Source organism: Peromyscus maniculatus, chromosome 9, assembly GCF_049852395.1.
Source record: "Peromyscus maniculatus bairdii isolate BWxNUB_F1_BW_parent chromosome 9, HU_Pman_BW_mat_3.1, whole genome shotgun sequence".
In the NCBI taxonomy this organism is placed as follows: Eukaryota; Metazoa; Chordata; class Mammalia; order Rodentia; family Cricetidae; genus Peromyscus; species Peromyscus maniculatus.
In genome coordinates this window covers 3,239,104-3,252,225 of record NC_134860.1, presented here as the reverse complement: position 1 = coordinate 3,252,225, position 13,122 = coordinate 3,239,104, and the positions used below count along the sequence as shown (strand labels likewise).

General features: G+C 41.8%; 1 protein-coding gene across 5 annotated transcripts in view; it reads left to right on the top strand.

Moving 5' to 3' along the window:
- Cacna2d3 (calcium voltage-gated channel auxiliary subunit alpha2delta 3) overlaps positions 1 to 13,122 on the top strand; it is an 854,380-nt gene that overhangs the window by 281,972 nt on the left and 559,286 nt on the right. For all 5 annotated transcript variants that reach the window (XM_076544133.1, XM_076544132.1, XM_076544131.1 and 2 more), the window contains exon 4: positions 926 to 985. In XM_076544133.1, coding sequence (XP_076400248.1) covers positions 926 to 985 — 60 coding nt within the window. The remainder of the gene's footprint in view (positions 1 to 925; positions 986 to 13,122) is intronic.

The window sequence follows — 13,122 nt, the reverse complement described above, 5'->3', positions numbered from 1 at the left end:
AATGAGGATTTTCTTTAATGTTCTCTAGCCTGTATTTTCATAGAAAATATCTTACTGTTTGCATCCTCGAGTTAAGGGAAAATGATTTTGACAGTTGACTAGTTTTCTTTGTGTAAAAAGAGATGTCATGAAATTGTTTTCATAAGAATGTGAAGATGAGACAGAATTGGTAGTACATATAATCCCAAAATTTGGAAGGTAGAGGCCAGATGATTGTGAGTTCTAGGCCAGTCAAGGCTACAAAATGAAACCTCATCTCTTAAGAACAAGGGCAGTAAATGTGTGCCAGTGATAATCTGCTTGCCTGTTTTATGTAAGGCCCTGGGTTCTATCCACCTACCTTAAAAATGTGGTGATGAATGTGTCTAGTTTACCAAAAGGGGTACATGTTGTGGTTTTGTGGGGTTTGAGTATTAATTTAATTTCAATAATTGCCTTAATGAGATGCATATTATCAAAATAGCATTGACATATAATAACTATCTCTTGGTAATGATGCATCAGAGTTGAAGCAGAAAGAATTGGAATTCAATGATTAAGGGAATTAAAATAAGAATTATTTCCTAAACCAGTAGAGAAGACCCTAAATCTATGAGAATTGGGTTCAGAGAAACTCAATAAATCTTGAGTAAGGACCTTTGATACCTAAGTTGTAGCATTTCTAGATAAATTTTGGATCTTCATTGAGAGTCAAATACCAGGTTCTGAATGCATGCATGCATTCATGGGTGAACACTACAAAAAATATTTATTTTAGGAGACATAGTTAGATGTCGAAGGCAGAAACTCAAATTTCACAGAAGCCGCTATGTGTACCAATGAGGTGATCCATCCTTTTCAGATGGGAAATTATCCCAGTCTTTTCACGGTGTGTGTGGAGTCTAGGTCATGGTCCTGATTCTGATTATTGCCTTCTGTCTTCCAGCGGCTTGTGGAGGCTGCAGAAGAGGCACACCTGAAGCATGAATTTGATGCTGACTTGCAGGTAACTGACTATATTTTGAGTTAAGTTGTTGGTCTGTTTCAGTGATTGAAGAGAAATGCTTTTAGAGGATGGTCCCAAGTCGGCATGGAGGCACCTCTTTCTTGTTGGGTGAGGGTAGCAATCCTCTATCTCGTTCCACCAATGGCAGTTATGGTAGATGATGCCACACACTGACACATGTATGCCAGATTTCTGTGAAAAATTCCTGATATGGGGGATGATCAGTAAATTAAGAGTAATTCTTGGGGTTCTCAATGGTAAAATGATAAAATGGTGGGTATCTAAAATTGTATTTCCCAGGCTGGAGTTTGGATTATAAGTGACTGGAAGCCACATTGTGATGGAGTTGACCTTGAATTAGTTGTTAAAGACAAGAGTCTTATGCTTAAATGTTAAGTCATTCATATACCTGGGGTTAGAATATCTATTTAAGAAATTTATTGTAGTAGAACTCACAATCGTAGCAGACTGAAAACAATTAGGGTCTTCATATAATATAAATACATTAGCAGAGACAACAAGTAAACGGGGGATAAAACCACCTTTTGGGTCCTTCGAAGGTACTTATCTGACCTGCCACTTGAGTTCCGTGCCTTCTCTTCACTGCAAACACAACAGAACAAAACGGAAGAAGTCTTCATGCGAAGGCCTGCTCTTTGAGTGGAGTGTGTTCACAATCAGGAAATAGTGTTTATTTTATTCTATTTTTATTTATGTGAGGAAGATAAGGAGAAACACAAATCTTAAAGTGCCCCAAATGGCATTTCTAAAGTAGCTTTGGTCTGCATCCCTTTTTCATGGCTACAGTATTGGGGAAACCGATGAGACGTTAATAGAAGGGATATTTGCAAATGACGGTCAAGGTTAAGAGAAACCCACAGTGAACTCCAGGCCTGAGGAAGCTATAGGAAGAAGAGAGTTCCAGCCCCCAGAGGGGATGACTATAGGAGAAGGCTGTCTGGTAGAGCAGTACCGTTACTCACAGTGAGCAGGCCAAAGCAGACCACAGGGCAGACAAACCCTGCAGGTTGACCCTGCTTCCTTCTTGTCCCACGTCGACGACTGTAGCTGTTGGTGCTGAGACTCCTGAGTCACTGAGCCGGTAGGAGAAGGCCAAAGATAGTTCTTGAGGGGCCAGCAGAAAGTATCAAGGGCATGAGCTGGGTGTATTTGTTAGGTACAGCACAAAACATAAAAAGTGGGCAGAAATGGAGACAAGCGTAGGAAACTCCAGGGGGCCGTGTGAAGAAGTGGTAGGGACAGTTGCCAATATTGGGAAGAGAATGGGAGGTTGGCACAGTTTTCTGAGGAAAATTGCCAGAGAAAGGGCAGGGTCTAGCAAGAGGAACTGTGAGTATAGCAACGAACACCTTGTCTTCTATAGCCATCTCTACATGGTGGCTTTCTGAAGATCTAGAGGCCATAGACTGGCCCCTCCTGTCCACAACCAGCCTGACTTCAGAGGACTGGATGTCCTAGAGTAGGCTGGAGGGACTTAAAGCACCGGGAGGCACATTCCTGAGTGTAAAGACGGTAAAAGCCTGGTGAGTGTACGGCCAGCAAAGTGCTCCTGCCTTCCTTTTGGAATTCTGTGCCTTTTCAGAGAGTTTCAGTTGGAAATGACAGAAGCTCAGATCAATTCAAATCTGTGTATAGCCATTAAACATAAACATCCGGGGCCACTGCCATGGCTCAGCAGGTAAAGGGGATGCCACCAAGCCCGGTGACTTGAGTTCGATCTCCAGACCCCATGTGGTAGAAGGAGAGAATCAATTCCTTCAGATTATCCTCTGACCTCCACATACACACTATGGCATTTATGTGACCCCACCCCTGCCCTCAAAATAAAGAACTAATTATAATACATTGTTTTTCAAAACAAAGTAAAATAAAAATTCACTGGTATACTCAAATAAATGAACAGGTGTGTAGGTAGATACATTTTAAGAATGGAGAAAAGTCTCTCACGGTAAAAGTTAACTAATACATAAAGAGGAAATAATGGAGATCAAAACTTAAAGAATAATCGCTTGAGGCAAGGATCTTCAATGGATGCTAAAATGGTGGACAAGCCTTGAGAGAGGAGCAAGGTATTAACAGTGTCAAAGGGTTCCTCTACAAATTATTCAGCGATGCTGCAGAAAGTGCACCTGTATTATGTACAAGCCTGCTCCAGATGTGACAATCTAGACAGAGTCCATCACCAGGCATGAGATGAGTGACTCTTTGGTGAGTCAGGTCACGTTATCCAAAATGAAAGCTACAACACCAGGTAACTGTAGACTGTGGAGTATGCTGCAGAATTACTTCCCGGGCTTCTCTTTAAAAAGGACGAGTTCAAGAAAGAAAACCTTGAGTTGTTCTTTGTTTTGGGGTTTTGTTTTGTTTTTTACCCAAGTTAGTAGAGATTGAGGACCCAGGGGAATAGAATGAATGTGTGATTCAGAACTGGATGTTGAGCTAGAGAGATTTGAATGCAGGCTGTGTTTCAGATAGTAATACTGTGTTACTGTTGGTATGTCTGGGTTTTGTGTGACCCCTTTGCCGTGGTTCTGCTTTTTCCTGGAGTGAGATTTGGATTCACGAGTCTAGCAGGAAGGGGTGGGTTCGCAGGAAAGTAAGAAAGATTGGAAATCAGAGCTGTTTGGGAAAATCTGGCATGCCTGTCACTGATGCTTACAGTCAGTTTTATTCTGAAGTCTGTCCTCATTGAAGCAGAGGTGGGCTGGTGCAGGGGAGGGGTCAGCATGATTGCTTGCAGGGATTATATATTCTTTAGCAGTGGTAAGCACTTGGAGCATTCAGGGAGATGCTATGGGAGGGGTGCTCTTTCCTAGTGTTTGAAGCTATTGTTACCTTCCCAGACTGTACTAGGTTCCTATTACAGCTGTAAAATAAAATTCTGGTGAGGCACACCGACTCTTCTGGTCAAGTGTGGTACTGTGAACACAAAGGAAGCATGGAGATCTCTCGAAACACAAACCAGACACCAAGAAAACTAGCCTCTCACTTTTGTTCTCTGAGAGGTTCTTCTGTATGTCCTTATCCTTCACCCTTTCTGTATGTGAACAGAAAAATTAACAGAGGGTACCACTGTCGCCTGAACAGGAGAAGATGTTGCAATAATCTCTTGGTAGTAAGGAATGCCGTTGGCTATCCAGCCCTCGGACCCCACTGAAATCTCAGGGTCAGAGCAAACCTGCTGCTCTTTGGTGGAAAGCTGTAAAAGGCAGGCCTTTGATAGCGTGGATGCATCCAGAGCATCTGTCTGCCCAGATGAAGGCTTCAAAGCCACTGAAACTCTGACGCTATTAAGTCTGCTAACAGTCGGGTGTCAGCCCGTGGCTATTACGAGGTAGCAGACCTGAGCACTGGCTTAGAGTTTATTGCTCTGATGCTCCATTAGAGCTGATCAATTGTTAATCTGGGCACTGCTGACCTCTCTGTGACCCTGCCATAGCATTGTTTTTATAAAAAGAACAAAACACAGAAAACAAGACCTCTTATAGTATCTACTCACCTTGTAGTTACACCAGGAAGGACCCTATACCTCTAATGCAGAGAGAAGTCTGTTTTCATATAGAAAAAAAATAACTGGTTTTGGTTTTGTGACATTTCCTAAACTGCAGAGTTTCAAATTTCAGAATTCTGAGTTTCCTTATCCCCCTAAGAGAAAAGCGATGATATTTATACCCCTGGACTCATTTGAGATAGTGACTTTGTGTCTGTGCCTCATTCCAAACTGTAAAAGTGTAAAAAAAAAAAAAAAAAAATGTTGGTAGACTCATTAAGAGCTAACCTCTCTCAAATTATCTTTATTATCAGGGTTCTGTTTGCCCTTTGAAATTCTTCTCACAGTCTTTCTGGAGGTTTAACTGTTTCCCTCTGAGCTGTGGCCTTGGCGTCTTAGGGTCCTTTCTAAGACCCTAACTGTGGCACTATATTGTTAGCACTTAAAAATTATGTCGAGGCATGAAGCAAAAATACAGACTGTTGTGTGTGCGAACAATCGAAAACGCACAGTTCCCTGTGGGAGGCAGATCTGCCTGGCTTGTGTGGGCTGAGTTTTGCTCTTTGTCTTGTTCCTATTTATGGTTGCCTATGGGTTCTAGATTGCCCTTCTCTTGGTTTAGTCTTTATCCCCCCACCCCAAGTCCCTGTTAATAGCAACGGGTAACAACTGATGTGCAGAGGCTCTTTGAACATGACATATTCCCTTTACAAAATTTTATGTTGTACATTAATATATGACTTTTGTTAAAAGATTGGTAATTATGGTGAAAACAAAGTTTCCACAAACCAAGTTTCATGTTAATTATGGCACATATTTCACTGTGATCTTTCTCATCATTGTGATGATAAAACCTCCTTATTCATGGAGGAAGGATAAAAGGCCCCAGCCTCAGCCACCCAGCCTACTGATACACTGATACCTTCCCAGAAAAATTGATCTAAATACCAAACAAATAAACTCAGGCAGAATGTCTCTTCACCCCCTCCCTTTATTCTGCCCCCCGCTCTCCGCTCCTGTCTCTCTGCCCCCGACCCCCATTCTTTTGGAAGTTTTTCCCTTGGCAGTGAAGGAGAAGGGGAAAAAAAGCTTTCTGACAGTTTACTAAAAACCTGCTTATCTTTGAACCACAAACATATTTTCTTTGAAAGCTGTCTCAAATAAGTGCCAATTGCACAGAACTGGTGCATGGAGGGGGAAAATGTGATTTTGAATTGTGAATCCTGCAGAAGCTTTTTCTATTACAAAGTTTTCTATAATAAGTTTTCTTTGTTGTTTGGTAAGTAATAAGAGGGAAAATGCCCGGTGACAGTCAGAGGGCTTCTAGGTGTGAGGGTGGGAAGAGACTAAGCTGGGCTGCTGGAGAGTGTCCTCAAAGTGACCTTCTGCTCCTCACCCTACTGCAAGTACCTGTCTTTCGAACACAGAGGCCTGATTTCAAAATGGGGGCCCAGAGGCTATGGTGTGTAGGAACCCTTGAGAGAGAATGGCTGTGGGTAGTACTTGAATCTGCTTCCCCAGCCTGCTCACTCCTGCTGTTCCCATGGGGACTTTGTCTAAGCGGAAGGGGAGGGCAGCCTAGAAGCCCAGCAGTTACTTTAGACATGCTGCCACTCCCCACTGGTGAGAGAGGCAGGCGCCAGGAGGAAAGCATGGGGAGGACTTGCCCACATCCCCACTAAGATAGCACATCTCTGCTGGGCCTTGAGGCTCCTGCCCTGGGGAGCACTGCGGGTCATGAAGGGGAGCACCTGCAGGTCATGAAGGGGAGCACTGTGGGTCATGAAGGGGAGCACTGTGGGTCATGAAGGGGAGCACTGCAGGTCGTGAAGGGGAGCACTGCGGGTCATGAAGGGGAGCAAAGGAAAGGGTTGGCAGCCGTCAGTAGCCACCCTCTTGGCACCCCGAGTTCATTCCTTGCCATTTTGATGTGCTGTGTACTACTCCTTGCTGGGGTGTGCATGGTCGTGGGATAAGGTACAGCTGGAGGAACAAAGAAGACCCAAGGCCAGAAAGAAAGGACATTTGTCATAGAGGCAGCCAGGTGGCTTTTGTGCAGGGAACGAGAAAAATAGGGGTCACACCTATAGAATGTAGAGAAGAATGAAGGGATTTTCACACTCTGCATTAAAATAAATCCATCCTTTCCTTATCAAACTTGATGTTAGGCTTTTTTTGTTTGTTTGTTTGTTTTGTTTTCTTTTGATCAGCTTGGCTAGGTCATGGCTAGATGTCAGCTTTCTGGGATTGTACATTTGGCATTTCATGGTTAGGATTCATTCATCATAGGAGTGTTATGTACATAATTTCCAAGGGATTTCTAAATATGAGCATCTTACTATTGCGGCCATTTCTCAGTTGTTTCCCGTGCCCCTTATGCACACACACACACTCTTAATTTGGTGCCTTATAACTTGGAGCAAGGCCAATGCTGTGACTTTGAGCTTTGTGCTAGTTAGTTATTTAGCAGTCACAGTGATTGCCCATGCCTCCAGCTGCTGGTCATCTGAGGGAAAGACACAGCCATGGTTGGAACTTGAGCTTGTTCAAATGGAGACATCTTGGGCTTAGAGCTGGTAGGTTCTACCGTCCTAACCCCAGCTGGACTGGGATATGCTCAAGGGTTTTCACCTGTGGATTCTCTGCTCATGCGCGTAAAGGGATATAGTTGTAATAACCAGCTGACATATCTAAGTGCTCATCCCTCTCATAGATGCTGACATCCACCATGTTGTCAGTGGCTGCCTGTGTATCACCATGCTGTGGGGCATGGCCATAAGCTAGATTGACAGTCTCTGTCTTTGTTCTTATGGGACTCACCACTTTGTGAGAAAGGTAAAGGCCAAGACATGACAACATAAACAATTATTAGATTTTAATCATGGTGCATGACAGGAAAAAAACGAGGTGTTGTTAGGATGCACAACAAGGCAGCCTCCTATGATGTGAGGAGACCTAGGAACAAGTCTCCTGAGGTGGTGAGTTTGTAGTAAGCAGAGATTCTAGATTTAATACCACAATTAGAAGCAATCTTTCTAAACACAATAACAGTTGCATCTCTATAAATGCAAAACAAAATTTGCTTTATCTCCATTCTAGAAAATAATCTTTTCTACCTCCGAGTTCTTTTTTACAACAATTACAGGTAACCACTGCTTTGGACTAAGTCCCTACCCCAGGCTCAAACCAAAATGGAGTTACTCAAGCTAAATGCTACACAGTTAAAGTCAAGCTTTAATGACACAGATATATCCTAAAGCAGACTAGTTTGTCCCTGAATACCTGAGATTCTGGCCTCTCCAGGTGAGCACAATAAATCCCAACTGCTTTAATCTTTACAGGAAAGCAGTCTGGTTCCTACCTTACAGAACCCAGCCCTTGACCAATGGGAATGTCCATCCTGCTTCACAGAATGGAGGACGTCTGGATTCCCAAGTTGCAAATAAAAAGCCGATAACTAATAACATAATAAAATATATTCTAACATTGTCTTTTGACCACTATAGTAATGGCAATCACTCTTTTTTTCTCCTTAACATGCTTATTACTTTCTATCCTTGGAATCTTATTCACATAAGTGTCCAGTTGTTGCTTAAGACATATTCAGAACTCAGTTTGCATTAAGTCCTGGTTTATGTAAAGGGAATGTGACAGACTAAGAGGTGGCCCTCACCCTCCAGGACAGTCCTGGCTAATAAGGAAGCACTTTGATAGGAGGCCAGTGTAATGTGGGCAGGAGCTGGCCAGCTGACTTACAATGTGAGTTCAGCAAGGGGAGGTTTGGTTATTCTTTGGATTTATTCATTCGTTTATTCTCCCTCACCATGGTTCATTGAGCACCTGTTATAGTCCAGACGTTGTGCTTAGCACAGATAGAAGGATCCTAGCGTAACAGGTGACAAAGAGCTAGAATGTCAGCCTTTACTGACAGCAAATTACATAAACTATTTGATTACAACTGGACAAACGCATTTTCAAAAATCTCTATGTGTCTGTTATATGTGCAGCTGCATGTATGTGTGCTATTATGTGTGAGGTCAGGGGACAACCTCAGGTGTTTGAGACAGGGTCTGTCTGTGGTGGTTCTTTTTTTTTTTTTTTTTTTTTTTGCAGGCTAGCTGACTGGTGAGGTTCTGGGATTCTTCCATCTTGAGGTAGGTGTTTGGGGGTTACAGACAAGCATTGCTGGGCCCAGCTTTATGTGGGTTCTTTATATGCAGGCTCATATCCTCACCACCATTTGACAAATGCCAAGTCCTCAGAACCACCCCCACAGCCCAGAATCTACTTTGGGTCCCGTGAACCCTGGGTGCTGAGCAAAGAAAAGGTCATAAAACCTGGTGAGGTAGACTTGATCAGGTTCACTTCCTTGGCCTTCTTCATGTTCCTTTCCCTTCTCCCTCCATGGGAAACCACTTCTCCAACTTAAGACATCATAGAATAATTTTGGGTATTCTTAAGCTTTATAAAAAGGTGAACAATAATATAGTTTGGAGATCTAGTTTCCTTCCTTAAACACAAAGCCTGTGATTTACCCACGGTGTGGCTTTAATTTCTTCTTCTTTCCTAATAGAAATATTGACTGTTAGAAATTTCCCCTTGAATGGAACCACTCCTGCATTCCATCTCCATTTTCATGTATTTTATTTTCATTATTTTTCAGTTTGAACTACTTTCCAATGAAAGCCTCCTTTGACCTGTGGAGTCCTATGTTCAGGTATCACTGTGGATACCATCAGTGCTGGGGAACTCCTTCCTGTTCATGAATCTGGAAGCTCTCTTATAACACATTTGTAAAAGTATTTTATCTTCCTGTGAGGTGTGTCTTTTGCCATTAGGAAATACTCTACTTCTATCAGCATTCCAGGTTTTATATATAGGGTACTGACTCTTCAGTGTCCCATCCTTTTCTGTACTGTAACTGGTGTGTTACATTTCATAGGGACCCCTGCATCATGGAGTTGTGTCTTGCTCTCTTTTCAGTCTGGAAACCTTTGAATTATAGTCAGATAATTTAGTACACCTGTGTTTGATAAAATAGTTGATGTGATTTTATTTGCATCTGCTGGTTTTCTTGGCTTAATAATTGAATATATTTTAGGGTACCATTCAATTTATCTTTTGTTTTTAATCTCCCTTAATAAAACTTTCAGTTGTTGCCCTGGGGATTACAGTACACTCCTTAAGTGTAGAGTATGTCTAGAGTTGATTTGGAATGCAAAGCACCACTTCCCTGAGATGAAAATTTCTATAACAACATAATTTTACCTACCACTGTTCACTGTGGAATCACCAGTGCATTTTATTTCCATGTGTTATGAGCCCATAAGAAAATACTGGTTTTGTTTTGTGTTTGTTTTACTTTGCTTTATTTATGGGTTGAGACACATACCATGTATCATAGGTTGACCTAGAACTTATAACCTTCCTGCCTTCCACCTCCTAAGTGCTGGCCTTATAGGTGTTCACCACACCCAACCTTATGGGGTTTTGTTTGTTTGTTTTTTAAAAACTACTGACCACTTAAGAACTTAATATAAGAAGTGAAGATATAGAAAATTTCTTAATAAAGAAAAATGAAAAAAAAAGACTCATGTCCTCCAATTGGATAAAAAAGAAGTGACGATAACAATCCATTTTTTGTTTGTTTTTATGTTTTTACATCCCAACCAAAGTTTCCCCTCCCTCCTCTCTTCCCAGTCCCTCCTCACACTTCCTCCCCACCCATCCTCTCCTTCGCCTCTGATTTTCCTCAGATACAGGCAGGCCTCCCATGGATATCAGCCAGCCATGGTCTATCAAGTTCCAGGGTCACTAGGCTCCTCCTCTGCTATTAAGGCTGGATGAGCAATCCAGTGAAAGGAACAGGTCCCAAAAGCAGGCAACTGAGTGAGAGACATCCTCTGCTCTCACTGTTAGGAGTCTCAGAAGAAGACCAGGTTAGACAACTGTCACCTATATGCAGAGGGCCTTGGTCGCTCCCATGCAGGCTCCCTGGTTGTTGGTTTTGTCTCTGTGAGCCCCTATGAGCCAAGGTTAGTTGATTCTGTGGGTTTTCTTGTGGTGCCCTTGACCCCACTGGTACTAAAATCCTTCTTCTCCCTCTTCCTCAGGATTCCCCGAGTTCCACCCAATGTTTGGCTGTGAGTTTCGGCATCTGTTGGCATCAGTTGCTGGGTGAAGCCTCTCTGATGACAGTCGGGCTAGGCGCCAATCTATGAGTACAGCAGAACATCATTTCATTGACTTGTTTTTTGCAATCCATTTTTCACACCCTTGTTTGCTGTCCCTGCCCTTTCTCCTTTCTTCCTCAACATCTTAGTTTCCACTTTCTTAACTTGAAAACCTCTTTTTTCTTTTCTTTTTTTTCAATGTAGGTCTGCCACTGACAGTTTACCTTTTGCTTTTCTAACAATATCTTCTCTCACTTTCATTGTGAAGGATGATCTCAGTGGGCGTGAGCCACATTGACAGCTCCAGCTCTCCTGGAGCTCTTTAAAATAGTATTCTGTTCTCTTGTGAGTGATGCTGATGCTGATGAGACCCTGACTAGCATCTGTATCTTCTTCCTTTGGATGCATTTCGTCATTTTTTTTTGACTACTGCTTTTGATTTTCAGTATATGACACAGTGCCATATGTCAAGGATGTTCTTAGTTTGGTATTTTCTTCACCTGTATTTTTTTTTTAGATGTTTGCTATGATTCTCAATATTATGACTACTTTTAAAATAGGTTTCTTTAGAATTTTACCTGATCCATTCTCTTTTTGGTTCCTTCTAGAACTTAGAAGAAATGTTTGATATTATCCTCGAGGCTTTTTGAGGCTGTTTCCCACCTGTGGTTTAGTCACGTTTGTTGACTCTCTGTCCTCTCCATTCTGCCGTTAACCTTGTCAGAGGAATATTTGGTTCCACTTGCTTTTCATTCTAAGAATTTTGTAAAATCCTTTTTTGGTTTTATTTACAATTCTTTACTGAAATCTCTTATCTATTTTCTTTTAAATCTTTGGATATATCTACTGTAGACACGTTAAATCCTTTCTGTGCTAATTCTGCTGTCTGGGTTATTTATTCTGAATGATTTTTTTCTTTTATTCATTCACATTTCCCCCCCCCCTTTTCACATTTAGTGTTTTTGTTGATTACTAGACATTGTGATTACATTACTGTTTGATTTTTATGTATTTCCTTATTGTAACTTAGGATAATTTCTTCATGTAGTATGTGTCCCCTCAACACCCAAATTGTATTGAATCAATTAAATTTGTGATGGGAGAGTTGTTAAAGAGATGAGACAAGAATGATAAGCCCTGCATAACAGGGCAGCCCTCCCATGACGAGTCTTCCATATTCCGTGTGGCCTTATAACTGGTGGGAGAACACTGACGTCTTTGTTCTAGAAGAACTACAAAGACTGTCGTCCATCTAAAAGAAAGACAAAATGTCTTCTTGCTGCAGGCTCTTGAGATGTAAACATTGTCTATCAAAAGCTTATAATTTCTGTAGTTCTACGGTGCTGCACTTGCATCTGTTCTAAATCTCGATGGAAGTGCTAATATGAATAAGCTTCAGAACACAAAGAGCACCTTTTCAAGCAGTGACCTCTGGCCTGGTTTTGTTTGAAGCACCATTTGATTTTACAGTCTGAAGGGAAGGCGAAGGTATTGCTTGTCCTTTCTAGATCTACCTTTCATTTAAATCTGTGGACCGACTCTCTATTAATGACACTCAGACATCTTTCTATGCTGCTTATCGATTCATAAACATTGGCTCTTCTGTTGCTGAAGCGTCAAGAATGAACAACCCAGCAGACCCCCACTGTTCACTTCTTTCCTGCTACAGCATTCTTCTGTGTGTCATGATCCTGTGTGCTTTTGTTCATGGATAAGAGAGGTGAAGGCTAAGTTGTTTCTGCAGGAAATGCTGTCCCTCTTAAGAAGGCCATCGCTTCTTTTATCCCACGTTTTTTCTTGGCCTCCTCAACCCTGTGATGTTTATTCCACATAAATGTTGGTTTAAGACACACTTATTTTAAGTATATTTTAAACAAACGATCATCATCAACGTAAAGTTTATTAAATGTCCAAATAAGCAAATGCTTTTGTTTCAACTGTATTTTTTTTTCATGGTGTGTTTATCATGTTTTAGATATCAGCTAGTTCAGGAAGGGAATAATGGGGGCTTTCTCTAATCATGTGAGAAAAATAGACCATGGTTCTGCTAATCACAAGTCAGAATCTCATAGCAGGCTTCCAGAAACCTCACTGTCTCTCTCTCATTAGGAAGACTGAAAGCAGAGGGGCCGGCAGACCCCAGACACTGTCTCGGTACTGTTCATCAGAAAGTCCTTGGCGGTTGCATGAGTATCTCCAGTTGCTAATTTGTGGTCTCGAGAATTGTCAATAGTTATTGAATTTTCAAAGTAATAGTAAAAAATTATTTATTATGATTGTTTTTGTAGGGCTTGGAGTGTAAGGGTAGGCCGTGCTACAGCATGTGTGTGTAAGTCAGACAACAAGTTGTGAGAGTCAACTTTCTGTTTCCACTATTGATTCTGAGGGTCCAAGGCAGGTGGTCAGGTTTGCACAGAAAATGCTTTACCCTCCGAGCCAGCCCATCTGCCCAA